Source organism: Coregonus lavaretus (genome assembly GCF_964263955.1).
Source record: "Coregonus lavaretus genome assembly, chromosome: 22".
Lineage (NCBI taxonomy): Eukaryota > Metazoa > Chordata > Actinopteri > Salmoniformes > Salmonidae > Coregonus > Coregonus lavaretus.
In genome coordinates, this window is record NC_140009.1 from 33,319,994 (window position 1) to 33,334,216 (window position 14,223).

General features: G+C 39.5%; 1 protein-coding gene across 1 annotated transcript; it reads right to left on the bottom strand.

Moving 5' to 3' along the window:
• Positions 1-3,497: 3,497 nt before the first annotated feature.
• Positions 3,498-12,434, bottom strand: tspan31 (tetraspanin 31). The gene is made up of 6 exons (XM_084187199.1): positions 12,267-12,434; positions 11,101-11,268; positions 5,627-5,707; positions 4,861-5,001; positions 4,289-4,399; positions 3,498-4,050 (listed from the first exon to the last, which is right to left on the bottom strand). The coding sequence occupies exons 1-6, from the start codon at positions 12,327-12,329 to the stop codon at positions 3,976-3,978; spliced, it is 639 nt and encodes a 212-aa protein (XP_084043325.1). The 5' UTR covers positions 12,330-12,434; the 3' UTR covers positions 3,498-3,975.
• Between the last annotated feature and the right edge of the window lie 1,789 nt (positions 12,435-14,223).

Genomic DNA, 14,223 nt, shown 5'->3' on the forward strand with positions numbered 1-14,223 from the left:
ATTTGCATGAGCTATGGTGCAACGAATCGGAAGATTGTTTATTCAATATGTCAATATCAGTCCCCTATCGAGATAACCATAAAATCAATGTAGAACATACTATGGTGGTAGCAATCATGGAGGGATAGACTAGGGCATTAGGGATACTCAGGTTATGTTCCCATTGTTAATAAACTTGTTAGTGCTTACTCAAAAGGATTTGCCATTTATTTGAATTGGTAAAGTAATGCATGTAACAAAATGGTCTCTTGTGTATTATTACCCAGAGTCTGCTGTCATGGGACCCAACAAGGGGATCAATAGACTTACATTATAGGCATGAAAAGGACTTAATACTCATAGATTCAGGTTTTCCGGACACAGATTAAGCCTAGACCTGGATTAAAAAGCACTTTCAGTGGAGATTCTCCATTAAGCATGCTTTTTAGTCCAGGACTAAGCTTGATCTGTGTCAGGGAAACCGTCGCATAAAGTACACGTGTCTGAGAGAATTTCCTCAATATTTTTTCCAGTCCTGATTCCTTAAAATCTGACTGAAAAATGTATAGTATGTGGCATTTATATTCAATAGATACAGTAGGACTAAATGCCTCTATCATACTGTTAATGCGAGTTAGTCAGCTGATCTTCCAGGAATATATTGCTTTAGTCCACCTTTTCTAGTTCCTCTTTACTCCTTTTTTTAAGCAAGTGAATATGGATGTTATGCAGCTGAATTGGTATAAGCGCTGTGCTGCCACCATGTGGGACATAGAGAGAGCTGCACATTGTAAAACAAGCAAATCCTTTGCTGGCCATGGATAAAATGTGTACTACAAAATAACTACTCAAATGTGAATTGAGATAATTTCCTTCCCAGAAGTGAGTCTCAAAATAGTAAACGTAAAATATTTCTCTTATCTTGTGATTTTTATTTGGAAATGCAAGTCTAAAAAATGCAAGATAGGGTACAATTGGGATAATAAGTGCACAAGGTTTTAAGTAGGGTACATGGTCTAAGGTACAGAGTTAATATAATGCGTACAGATAATATATATATATGCATTAGACCTTGTAGTGGCGCTACTCAAGCACCATATCCACCAGCAAAACCATATTCATTCACCATAAGTGGTTCAACTAATACAAGCACTGACATTTCAATTCATGTTAGTCCTAAAGGTTGATCCAGATCAATAGAGGCCAGATGAGATGACACTCCTCCACACCTCTGTGTAAGACATAGAACAAGGAGTAATGTTTTATCAGTGTTTTAACAAACATTTTACTAATACTAGAAAATGAACTGAACAAATTAAAAACTGCCTGCTGTGCATTATCAGCATAAAAAAAAGACAAAATATTTTAAAATTACTTTAACACTGTTGAACAAAAACATGTTAGCAAATGAAAACAAAACAAATAACATCATTCAGCAAAACAACAAATGCACAAACAAACTGAGGATTAAGGAAAATAAAACTAGTACAGCAGGTTTGCACTATAGCTTCGACCAAATTAGGCATAACTTCTGATTTTCAGATAAAATTTAAAAGGATCGATAATAGATCATTTCTCTTCCAGTTAAAGTTGCCATTTAACATTGTATTACTCATTACAATTATTTTGGATGAATACAAGACTTAGAAATAACCAAATTACCTTACTACTTTCTTATCTTTACATAAACCAATTTAAATTATTTTCAGAGATGTGAACTATTGCTCTTGTTTACACTTTCAACTTCCAATAACGAGAACCAATAGTGAATTTGGAATAAACGTAATGCACCTTTAAGTAGCAGGAGAGGTCGTAGTGTACTTGACTACCATGTCCCTCATAGGTCACTAAAATGTTACACTTACTGACATTTGTGAAACAAAGGATAAATGCATAAGGTGTGGATCATCTTAAGCATCAAACCCGTCTTTCATGATATTGAAAACTTTCAAAATATGATATATATGTACAAAGATCATGGCTGCAGTCCATTGGCAATCTAGCTACTTACTTATGTGAATGTTTTAATTAGTTGGCTCAGTTACACAAGTTCAGTTCATAAATATTCCTAATCATATCAGATTAACTACTTGACAATCTAAAATCTAACTTCTAAAATACAATACCAGCATCTACGCCATCATCAATTCATCTGAAAAACATACATTTCAAAACTACATCACACAACAAGTCCAATACACACCCATTCCTTTCTGACATTTTCACTCCGACATCAAACGACAGCACAGCATTTCACCTCAAATTAAGTTAAGAGAGAAAATTAGAAACTTCCTGAATAATGCATTTGACAGCAGTGGGTACATACCATCCTGTAGTCCCACACATCACAGCTAGCACTAATCTAGAGGGCCATACTCAGCCTAATTAACACTACATAGAGGTTGGAGGAAAAGCTGGAGTGCAAGGTGAATTTAATTTGCTTATTAAACGTTATACACACTAGGGTTGTCAATAGGCATGGGAGAAAACAAGGTACTGTAGGTATGTCTGTGCAGCAGGGCACGTGTAGAAGGATGTCTATGATTACATGGTTGGAATATAGTCAGCCATCAAAGATCCGGTACTCAAATCAAGGCTGGACAATAACCCAATGGAGGTAGCCATTTATCCTATCATACATAAGAACCGGATCCTTGCCAAAATCATCGAGAAGTTTGACCTCTTGCAAAATCTAAACTAGGCAATATGAAGAAGAGGGCTTGCACAAACGGAGGTTAATGTGGTAGGTAGTTGATGTATTTTAGTCCAGTGTGAATTTAAGGAAGGTGTGTATATCTGAGGGGTGTGTCAGCTTCTGTGTGCGCTCTCTTGTCCATGGATGTCTCCCAAATGTCACCCTATTCCCTATATAGTGCACTGCGTTTGACCAGAGCCCTATGGGCCCCGGTCAAAACTACACTCTTAAAAATTAGGGGTTCAACAAGGGTTCTTCTAAGATCCTCAAAGTTCTTTGAAGAACCTTAGGGTTCTTGGCACTGAAAATGGCCCCCAAAAGGTTCTTCCAAGAACCCCATAGGAGGTGGGGTTCATCGAGGAACCTCCTTAGTTGGTGGGGGTTCTTGCAGGAACATAACTGCCAAACTGACACACAACTGCTCACTTTTGTGTCTGTAGGTATACAGATGAGGAGGCATACAAAGGTATGTCAATTGGTATTGGTATGTTATGCTGATCACATTTACCATCCTCCTCCCTTACCTCGTCAATTAATATCCCATAGTCCTCTACATTATGGACAAGGTATGTGTATGAAAACCATTATCAAAACAGTTTTTTCATTCATATTCACCACAAAAACCAAGATATGTATTATGTCGTGTGCATGTTTTGTTAATCATCTGTATAATTACTATTTTTGGGATTCACAGACTTCACCCTCCCTACACCTCTGATGAATATAACAGGAAACCTGTTCGATCACCATGCACTGCAAAATCATTCTAGCTATGGATACGGAGAACATCAACACATCAACATCAACAGGCCAGAGGATATATCCATTGGACTTGGGGCTCTGCTGGGAGTCTACCTCATATTTAGATGTTTTATTCTGCTTTGCCACTAAAATCATAATAAACACTGAGAACTCAAATATTGTTGTTATTGTTATGCATGTTATTATTATTAATAATAATAGGGGAGGGGGGGGGGGGGGGGGGGTAGTTACACAATTCACCCCAAAAGGTTCTTTGAGGATCCATTAAAAGGGGTTCTTTGAAGAACCCTTTTATCTTTGACGAACTTATAGGGGTTTCCCCCAGTTTCAATTTGAAGAACCCCTAAAGGATTCTCCAGGAACCTTTTCTTTTTAGAGTGTAGTGCACAATAGAGGGAATAGGGTGTCATTTGGAACGCATCCCATTTGTATGATTGTGGTCCAGTTTAAACTCCTGAGTGTTTCTAGATGTCCAGGTACCAGTGTATCTTCTCATTGTGAATCTACAGTATTGCATTAATTACATGGGGTTAGACCGACTATAGGAAAGCACTGGGATTGGCTCTGGGGTCTTTCTGGTTCCTGTAGCGCACTGCCAGCCACACCCCAAGAATCTGGAAGAGAATGATGACATAATTCAGACAAGGATGTGGTATACAAAATGGCTTTTCACACTACTGAGCCAAAACAAGCTGTACTGAGCTGGCCTGGTTCGCATCCACCATAGTGCCTGGAATTGTGGACAATGCGAAAATATCCAAGTTGGCGCAGTTTGGTTCGGGTTCAGGTGGTCACGATAGTATGAAAAGAGCAAAAAGTGCCTAAAGAAAAGCTTGCAGCTCAGACACCCACCTCAGTGAAGCTGAAGAAGAGTCCGACCCCTCCCAGGATCTTCAGAGCCTCTGTAGAGTGCTGTAGCATCATGTCACCACAGGTGTAGCAGTTGTTCCTGGCTTTACACGGCTACAATGGAAGACAGACACGCTCTCAGTCTCAGCTGTGTGTAGATCAACTGGCAAATACTCTGATAAACCACAGTGAGCGAGGTACACACTACACTGGCAAAAGCAAGTGGAAACATTCAGAGCTTCTCTGACCATTACATCACATATTTATCAGTGACAGGGCATTACCTATGGATAAAACCAAGTAATTTCTGAAATACATTTTCCTGTGGTGATTCATCACGAACAAGGGGGAAATGTAAAATACAGCTACATTTTTACATTTTACATTTTAGTCATTTAGCAGACGCTCTTATCCAGAGCGACTTACAGTAGTGAGTGCATACATTTTCATACTTTTTTCAGCTACCATTTCCCCGCCATATTTAGTATGAGCAGAAGGACACATGTATTACAAGTACAACTATTTCCAGGTCATATTTTGCAGGAACATGCATTACAAGTAAAGCCAATCCTTACAGCAGTGCAGCTGAACCAGTCCTGGGTAAACTGCCTCTGGCTGAGGGTGGTGTTGAGCAGGCCACAGCAGTCCAGCTGGCCCTCCAGCTCTCCCTTGGTGTTGTTGCTCATCAGACTCCAGGTGGAGTTCAGCAGCTTCTCCTGCAAAGTGAGAGGACATATAATAATAATGCCATTTAGCAGATGCTTTTATCCAAAGCGACTTGGTCATGAGTGCATACATTTTTAGGTGGCCCCAGTGGGAATCGAATCCACTATCATTTGCATTGCAAGCGCCATGCTCTACCAACTGAGCCACAGGTCCATGAGGACATGAGTGCGTAGGAATACAAGAGAACATGGGCTCAGTTTACACAGGCAGGACAATTCTGATATTTTTTCCACTAATTGGTCTTTTGACCAATCACATCAGATCTTTTCACATCAGCTCTTTTTTTCCTGATTGGTCAAAGACAAATTAGTGAGAAAAAAAAAACAAATTGGGCTGCCTGTCTAAACGCAGCCATAAAGATTGATTCTACATAGAAAGAGGGAGTGGAAGGGAACAGCTGACAAGGCATAGCTGAAATGGATAGAGAAAGAGAATCTATCCATTCCTTTCAGATCTACACAAGTTCCTAGGGGGTAGGGTCTATGGCAGGGGTATTCAACTCTTACCCTATGAGGTCTGGAGCCTGCTGGTTTTTTGTTCTACCTGATAATTAACTTCACCCACCTGGTGTCCCAGGTCTCCAGAGTTGAGATTGAGGGGTATATGGGTACTCACCTGCTGCCCTTGGTTCATGGCCAAGCAGGAGCATGAAACTCCAAATTGGACGAGGAATACCAGGAAAAGTATGATCATGTACTACAAGGGCCCGGGTTAAGGAAACAACAAACTGGTCATTTATCTTCTAGGCCTATATCGAGAGAGTTCCTACATTCTGCATTGGAGTTTCTACATTGAAGTTTCTACATTTTACATTGGAGCTTCTACATTTTACATTGGAGTTTCTAGTGATCATACTTCATGTAAAATTAAGAGTGTTGATATATGCACATGATAGCATACTACATGGGTATTAATTACTATTTCTTGCCAATTGAAAATATGGGTTTTTCATGCTAGCAGTCGTACCACGTCACAGTCAATACAGTAGCAACATAACTTGGTGAACCACAACAATATAATAGATCTCAAGCACTCACAGCTCAAATTTCTTTCTGCATTTTGTCTTATTTTACTGTTAAATGAACCTTGCATTATTATACATGGACATTTATCTCAGGTGGGCTTAAAGGGTACAGTAGCACAAAAAGCACCCCCTGGAAATGGAAATAAATATTGTTCAATATGATCAATACTAACTTCGCATAATATTGTAGTCTATAGTGTATATTTATACCCCAAACAATTGGTTTCCAAATATTTTATGACTAAACTTTGCTATTCTGTCTTATTTTTATTTTTTTTACTATAAATCATTGTTGTTCCAATTAAGCCCAGTACGCATTGAAACACATGGGGATTGTGTGTTGACATCCCTAATATTCAATGAACCCGAGCATAAATATGTATTTTCTTCAGATTTATGCAGATTAAAATACTCGAAAACTACAATTATGCATCTATCCATGGTGCCTTTACCAACATTAAGAACAATTAAAAGCCTCTGTCCTCTCTCCAAGACATTTGGAGTAGACAGGTAGTCATTGATGCAGAGAGAGAAGACTTATAAGTAGTAGACACAAATGAGGGACAAGGAGATGACCATAGAACGACTACTAATGCATTTAGGGCCGGGGCATTGTCATATTGTTGTCCCTCATTCATCCAGGTGATTCTATTTTTTGGTTCACCACATGTACCTTTGTAATGCAACAGTAGAGAGGGATATTTGAAACCGTCTTCAGGAAGACAAGTTGAACTAATTAACAAGAATAGGAGGACAGCAAATGTGAACCAGCATTCAGATAATTCATTAACAGTTGTGTGTTAGAGGAAGTTCAGGAGTAAAAACAAACAAAATAGAATTATTGTCAAATTCACTGTGTCCATAAAATGTCCATAAAATGTATATAGTATGTATAAGCTGGAAGTAGAGGCCTAAGCATTGTTGTTCACTAGTTTACTCCAATTAGGGAAGGGGTGGTGGAGTTGGAAAGTATTAAAGGGAAATATATTTTTTTAAAGGATATGTTTATATATGTATGTGTATATATATATATATATATATATATATATATATATATATATATATATATATATATATATATATATATATATATATATATATATATATATATATACAGTTGAAGTCGGAAGTTTACATACACCTTAGCCAAATACATTTAAACTCAGTTTTTCACAATTCCTGATATTTAATCCTAGTAAAACTTCCCTGTCTTAGGTCAGTTAGGATCACCACTTTATTTTAAGAATGTGAAATGTCTGAATAATAGTAGAGAGAATGATTTATTTTAGCTTTTATTTCTTTCATCACATTCCCAATGGGTCAGAAGTTTACATACACTCAATTAGTATTTGGTAGCATTACCTTTAAATTGTTTAACTTGGTCAAACGTTTCGGGTAGCCTTCCACAAGCTTCCCACAATAAGTTGGGTGAATGTTGGCCCATTCCTCCTGACAGAGCTGGTGTAACTGAGTCAGGTTTATAGGCCTCCTTGCTCGCACACGCTTTTTCAGTTCTGCCCACAAATTTTCTATAGGACTGAGGTCAGGGCTTTGTGATGGCCACTCCAATACTTTGACTTTGTTGTCCTTAAGCCATTTTGCCACAACTTGTATGCTTGGAATCATTGTCCATTTGGAAGACCCATTTGCGACCAAGCTTTAACTTCCTGACTGACGTCTTGAGAGGTTGCTTCAATATATCCACATAATTTTCCTTCCTCATGATGCCATCTATTTTGTGAAGTGCACCAGTCCCTCCTGCAGCAAAGCACCCCCACAGCATGATGCTGCCACCCCAGTGCTTCACGGTTGGGATGGTGTTTTTTGGCTTGCAAGTGCCCCCTTTTTCCTCCAAACATAACGATGGTCATTATGGCCAAACAGTTCTATTTTTGTTTCATCCGACCAGAGGACATTTCTCCAAAAAGTTCGATCTTTGTCCCCATGTGCAGTTGCAAAACATAGTCTGGCTTTTTTATGGCTGTTTTGGAGCAGTGTCTTCTTCCTCGTTTTACTGTGGATATAGATACGTTTGTACCCGTTTCCTCCAGCATCTTCACAAGGTCCTTTGCTGTTGTTCTGGGATTGATTTGCACTTTTCGCACCAAAGTACGTTCATCCCTAGGAGACAGAACGTGTCTCCTTCCTGAGCGGTACGACGGCTGCGTGGTCCCATGGTGTTTATACTTGCGTACTATTGTTTGTACAGATGAACGTGGTACCTTCAGGCGTTTGGAAATTGCTCCCAAGGATGAACCAGACTTGTGGAGGTCTACAATTTTTTTTCTGAGGTCTTGGCTGATTTCTTTTGATTTTCCCATGATGTCAAGCAAAGAGGCACTGAGTTTGAAGGTAGGCCTTGAAATACATCCACAGGTACACCTCCAATTGACTCAAATTATGTAAATTAGCCTTTCAGAAGCTTCTAAAGCCATGACATAATTTTCTGGAATTTTCCAAGCTGTTTAAAGACACCGTCAACTTAGTGTATGTAAACTTCTGACCCACTGAAATTGTGATACAGTGAATTATAAGTGAAATAATCTATCTGTAAACAATTGTTGGAAATATTACTTGTGTCATGCACAAAGTAGATGTCCTAACCGACTTGCCAAAACTATAGTTTGTTAACAAGAAATTTGTGGAGTGGTTGAAAAATGAGTTTTAATGACTCCAACCTAAGTGTATGTAAACTTCCGACTTCAACTGTACACTACCGTTCAAAAGTTTGGGTTCACTTACAAATGTCCTTGTTTTCCATGAAAACATACATGAAATTAGTTTGAATAGGAAATATAGCAACATTAATAGGAAATCCTATTGACAAGGATAAAAATAATGATTTTTAATTGAAATAATAATTGTGTCCTTCAAACTTTGCTTTCGTCAAAGAATCCTCCATTTGCAGCAATTATAGCCTTGCAGACCTTTGGCATTCTAGTTGTCAATTTGTTGAGGTAATCTGAAGATTCACCCCATGCTTCCTGAAGCACCTCCCACAAGTTGGATTGGCTTGATGGGCACTTCTTACGTACCATAAGGTCAAGCTGCTCCCACAACAGCTCAATAGGGTTGAGATCCGGTGACTGTGCTGGCCACTCCATTATAGACAGAATACCAGCTGACTGGTTCTTCACTAAATAGTTATTGCATAGTTTGGAGCTGTGCTTTGGGTCATTTTCTTGTTGTAGGAGGAAATTGGCTCCAATCAAGCGCCGTCCACAGGGTATGGCATGGCGTTGCAAAATGGAGTGATAGCCTTCCTTCTTCAAGATCCCCTTTACCACCACCAAAGCCCCCCCCAGATCATCACATTGCCTCCACCATGCTCAACAGATGGCATCAAGCACTCCTCCAGCATCTTTTCATTTGGTCTGCGTCTCACAAATGTTCTTCTTTGTGATCCGAACACCTCAAACTTCGATTCGTCAGTCCATAACACTTTTTTCCAATCTTCCTCTGTCCAGTGTCTGTGTTCTTTTGCCCATCTTAATCTTTTCTTTTTATTGGCCAGTCTGATATAATGCTTTTTCTTTGCAACTCTGCCTAGAAGATCAGCATCCCGGAGTCGCCTCTTCACTGTTGACGTTGAGACTGGTGTTTTGCGGGTACTATTTAATGAAGCTGCCAGTTGAGGACCTGAGGCGTCCGTTTCTCAAACTAGACACTAATGTATTTGTCCTCTTGCTCAGTTGTGCACCGGGGCCTCCTACTCCTCTTTCTATTCTGGTTAGAGCCAGTTTGCGCTGTTCTGTGAAGGGAGTAGTACACAGCATTGTACGAGATCTTCAGTTTCTTGGCCTTCATTTCTCAGAACAAGAGTAGACTGACAAGTTTCAGAAGAAAGTTTTTTGTTTCTGGCCATTTTGAGCCTGTAATCGAACCCACAATTGCTGATGCTCCAGATACTCAACTAGTCTCAAGGCGGACAGTTTTATTGCTTCTTTAATCAGCACAACAGTTTTCAGCTGTGCTAACATAATTGCAAAAGGGTTTTCTAATGATCAATTAGCCTTTTAAAATGATAAACTTGGATTAGCAAACACAACGTGCCATTGAAACACAGGATTGATGGTTGCTGATAATGGGCCTCTGTACGCCTATGTAGATATTCCATTAAGAATCAGCCGTTTCCAGCTACAATAGCCATTTACAACATTAACAATGTCTACACTGTATTTCTGATTAATATGATGTTATTTTAATGGACAGAAAAATTGCTTTTCTTTCGAAAACAAGGACATTTCTAAGTGACCCCAAACTTTTGAACGGTAGTATATATTTGCGAGAAAAAAACATATGGGCGATTGGAAGTGATGCAGACAATTACATTGATGGAAGTTACAATCTATCTGCAATATTAAAGCTGATCTACCCCCCCAAAAAATAAAAACAAGTTGTGTGTGTTATGGTCTTTGTGCATGGCGTCTAATCCACGGTGCGGGTGTAGGTTTTTGTCCTAACTAAGCAATAACACACCTGATTCAACTAATCATGTCTTGATTGAAGTCTATGAATAGTTGAATCAGGTGTGTACTAGTTGGCAAAAACAAAAGCTTAAATCCACACTGATCTCTGTGGATATGATTGGACACCCAGCTGTTATGAGTGCTACTGTCATGATGAATAGTGATGATCAGTTTATTTTAATGACTTTAGGGGAGATTAATATAATCTAAGATCCCATAAGAATTGTCAGTTTGTATGTTTTCAACATTTGGATATGAATTAAAATGGGTTATTTAAGAGGTGGGCTTATTTGGAACACCCACGGGTTTAAAGGGTACACTCGTTACCCATTAAGCCCAGTCTGGACTTTTAACATATTTTATCAAATATTTGTCTCTTACAATAAAAAAATGTCATAAAACTTCACGAGAGGTTAATCTTTCATTTTATCGCCACTTTTCTTACAAAAACGTAGATTTTGGTTGGCTTAATAGATACACTACTCCAAACTGTTGCCCAATACAATGAAGTCAGGGAAACTGTCATTGAAGCCCAATGACTGACTCAAACTGAGCCATGTTAGGAGACTTCCTCCTACAGGAAAAATAAAGGATACAAAGAAGAGCATGACTTGGTGGTGGTGGATGGCTCCGATGAGTCCCACGATGGCTATGAGAAGCAGGAAGAAGCCCACAGCTATGACCCCCCCGATGATGTGGATGCTAGACACGATGCCAAACTCCTTCCCCCATGCTGCCACACCTATCAGCAGCACACCTACTAGCTGAGGAGGAGGGAGGTGAGGAGAGAAGCAGTCAAATACAGTAAACTGTTAACCTGGTCCCAGATGTGGTTGTGTTGTCTTGTCAACTCCTTTGGTCATGGTACATATTTGCAATGCTTATAGGAGTTGGCAAGACAGCACAAACAGATCTGGAACCAGGCTAGGAAGGAGTCATAGCAAGAGGTAACCAAACACACAATCAAGTAAGGAACCACTGTCTCTGATACAACACGGTTGAGGCAGTTTACATTCTACTTTGGAGTTTCTACTAACTAGGCCAATGTGCTGATTGAGGAATGCATCCAAACAAAAACACCACACACACACACAGATCTATTATCTAAGGGCTGAGCTGGCAGAGGAGAACTATGCACTATAGCAGGGTTTCCCAAACCCCCCACCCACAAGGACCGAGTTTGGGAAACCGTGCATTATAGACTTAACTGCAGACCTTGTGGAACAGCTGTAACACGTGTCAGTGATGATTCAGAGGTCGAGGGAGATAACACTCACTGTGAGCTAGTGTTATTGCTAATTAGTAGGAATGTTAGCTTGCTAGTTATATAGCTAAATCAAATCCCTGCTGAGTCAGCTAGCTAACTAATGTACAGTATTGTTTGGAGTAGCTAGCTAACTAGCTATTCGCTTGCAGATGTCGTTATTTTATTCCCAACCCAAGCAATGATACGTTCTAATGTAGCAGTTAGCTAACTTTAGTAGGATACCGTTATCTGGTTAGCTAGCTAACGTTAAATCTTTGACACAATACATTGAAACGTTAGCAAAAGCAACAATCTACGTCAGAAATTACCCATATGTCCAGTTAGATGACATCGTAAGCTAGTTAAACGAAATTCAAAATGTGTTAGCTAGCTAGTTACACAATCTTCCATTTGTCAGCTAGCTAACTGTTAGCTGGCTTGCTAGCTACCCAGTTTAGCTGTGTAGCAAGCTAGCTAGCTAAGATGCTAGCTAATATGTTCCACTTCAATACTCACAATGTAAACCACATTTAAGGAACAAAGCGCATTTTTAGAGCAGGTAAATCCACCACAGACCATATTCGTATTTTTTATCGAAATCCTAAAACAAAGACCTTGCTTTAATTGCAAAGCTTTAACAGGGTAACTGGCTAAACTGATTTGTTGTTGGTCTGGCAGGCAACAGCACACAAGTGAAAAGAGGGCGTTGTCATGACGTATGTGCAAGCCATGACATCATCAAGCCTACAGTATATGGAAGAGAAAATGTGCACAATTTCCCAAAGCCTTAACAATGATTATGCAACAGAAAGGGGTGAGAAAGAGAGAGGTAGAGAGAGACACAGGAGGCACTCAATGGTAGATGATTGTTATGTAAACATTAACTTACCCATGCATCACTGTGATTGGCTTTATGTCATGTACAGCAACACCAGCTACCAGCAACACCAGCAACTGGAGACAAGTAGAGGCTCTGATGCTGTCAGTGTTGCTATAGGCCTGTTGTTATACCCTTATTGTGAACATGGAGAGATCTATAAACACCAACACTTAATGCACCTATTGCACCTGAAATTGTATTATAATGTAAAAGAAAATAGTGTGACTTTTGAATCAGCAATAAGAACCTTTGCAGTTGTTAGTGTTGCCTAGAGCACATAAGACTATGCTTTAACATGGTTTGAAATAAGGAAGTGAGTTCAAAGCCGTCAGAGGAAACTGTAACACGTTGCAATGAGAGCTCTGGTGTTTTGCGGTCTAGACTATTGAGTGTACCTTTCTTTTGGAGTATATTTTTGCATTTTAACGGTTCATTTGTGGAACGAAAAAGAGAGGAGTTCAAATGGGCTGAAGCAACTGTATTCTTTACCCAGTTTATTTTAATCTACATACTTCAAGATGAATAGCAGCAACAAATTGGCTCAGTCAATTGCCATAAGAGCAGAGGTAAAACGGCATGAATCTGTCCAGAACACAATCAACAAACTGTTCAAGCAGTTTGAGAGGGTTGGTGATCAGCAGCTCCGCTCTGGCCTGAAGGTTTACCTCCACAGTATTCAAGGTAAGATCTCCTATCATCACAGCAGGTGCAACCTGTGTTTGACAAGAAATTAGAATGTGCAGTTTTGAATATGTGAGATCAATTCCACGGGGTTACTGAATTAAAGTATAGCATTCAAACATGTGACTTAGATCATATTATAGGTTGGATAAATTAGTTTATGTAATATTGTTGGTAACTGAAAATATATTTATTTCTACTGATTAGTCTTTCTCAACTGTTATGCCTTGTGTAGACCCCTTTCAAGTAAAGTGTAATGTACTATTGTTTGTGATGGAGGTGGAGGTTTAATTTAAGGTCAAGACTGACCAGTTACCCAGAAATATGTTTCAAAACAACTGACTGCAGATCATGATAAGATTTACATTTTAGTCATTTAGCAGACACTCTTATCCAGAGCAATTAGGGTTAAGTGCCTTGCTCAAGGGCACATCGACAGATTTTTCACCTAGTTGGCTCGGGGATTAGAACCAGCGACCGTTCGGTTACTGGCACAACGCTTTTAACCACTAAGCTACCTGCCGCCCAGACAAGAAAATATCAACCTCTTGGCTTCCTGTGGTGGGGGTGAGTGCTTCCACACTCCTCTCTCTCAGTTCAACATTTCCATTTTACTTTCTTTCTGAAAAGATTTGTGTAGCTACTATTTAGTCAGAACACAGGGTAAAACAACAAGTCTCTGTGGCCATTGCCATGGCAGTGGGGTTGTTCAACCAAAACGCTGTCTGGCACTCTTCTTCTGTAGGCCTCAAAGCCACTTCCTCTCAGACCACGACAGTATCCTAGAACCTTAGTTTGCATGCGAATTCTGTCGCTTTTCGTCACTTCCTCCATCCTCCCTCCCACTCTTGTTTAGTTTCTGACTTGATTTCACAGAGCATCATTGTTTTATTGTCATTCACTTGCTATTCT

Bases quoted from the DNA above. Each gene is read 5' to 3' on its own strand.
- tspan31 (XM_084187199.1), bottom strand. From the start codon at position 12,329: ATGGTCTGTGGTGGATTTACCTGCTCTAAAAATGCGCTTTGTTCCTTA. The intron at 11,269-12,266 runs GTGAGTATTGAA...CCTCCTCCTCAG, and splicing joins CCTTAAATGTGGTTTACATT to CTAGTAGGTGTGCTGCTGAT. The intron at 5,708-11,100 runs GTATCCTTTATT...GGGCCCTTGTAG, and splicing joins ACCAAGTCATGCTCTTCTTT to TACATGATCATACTTTTCCT.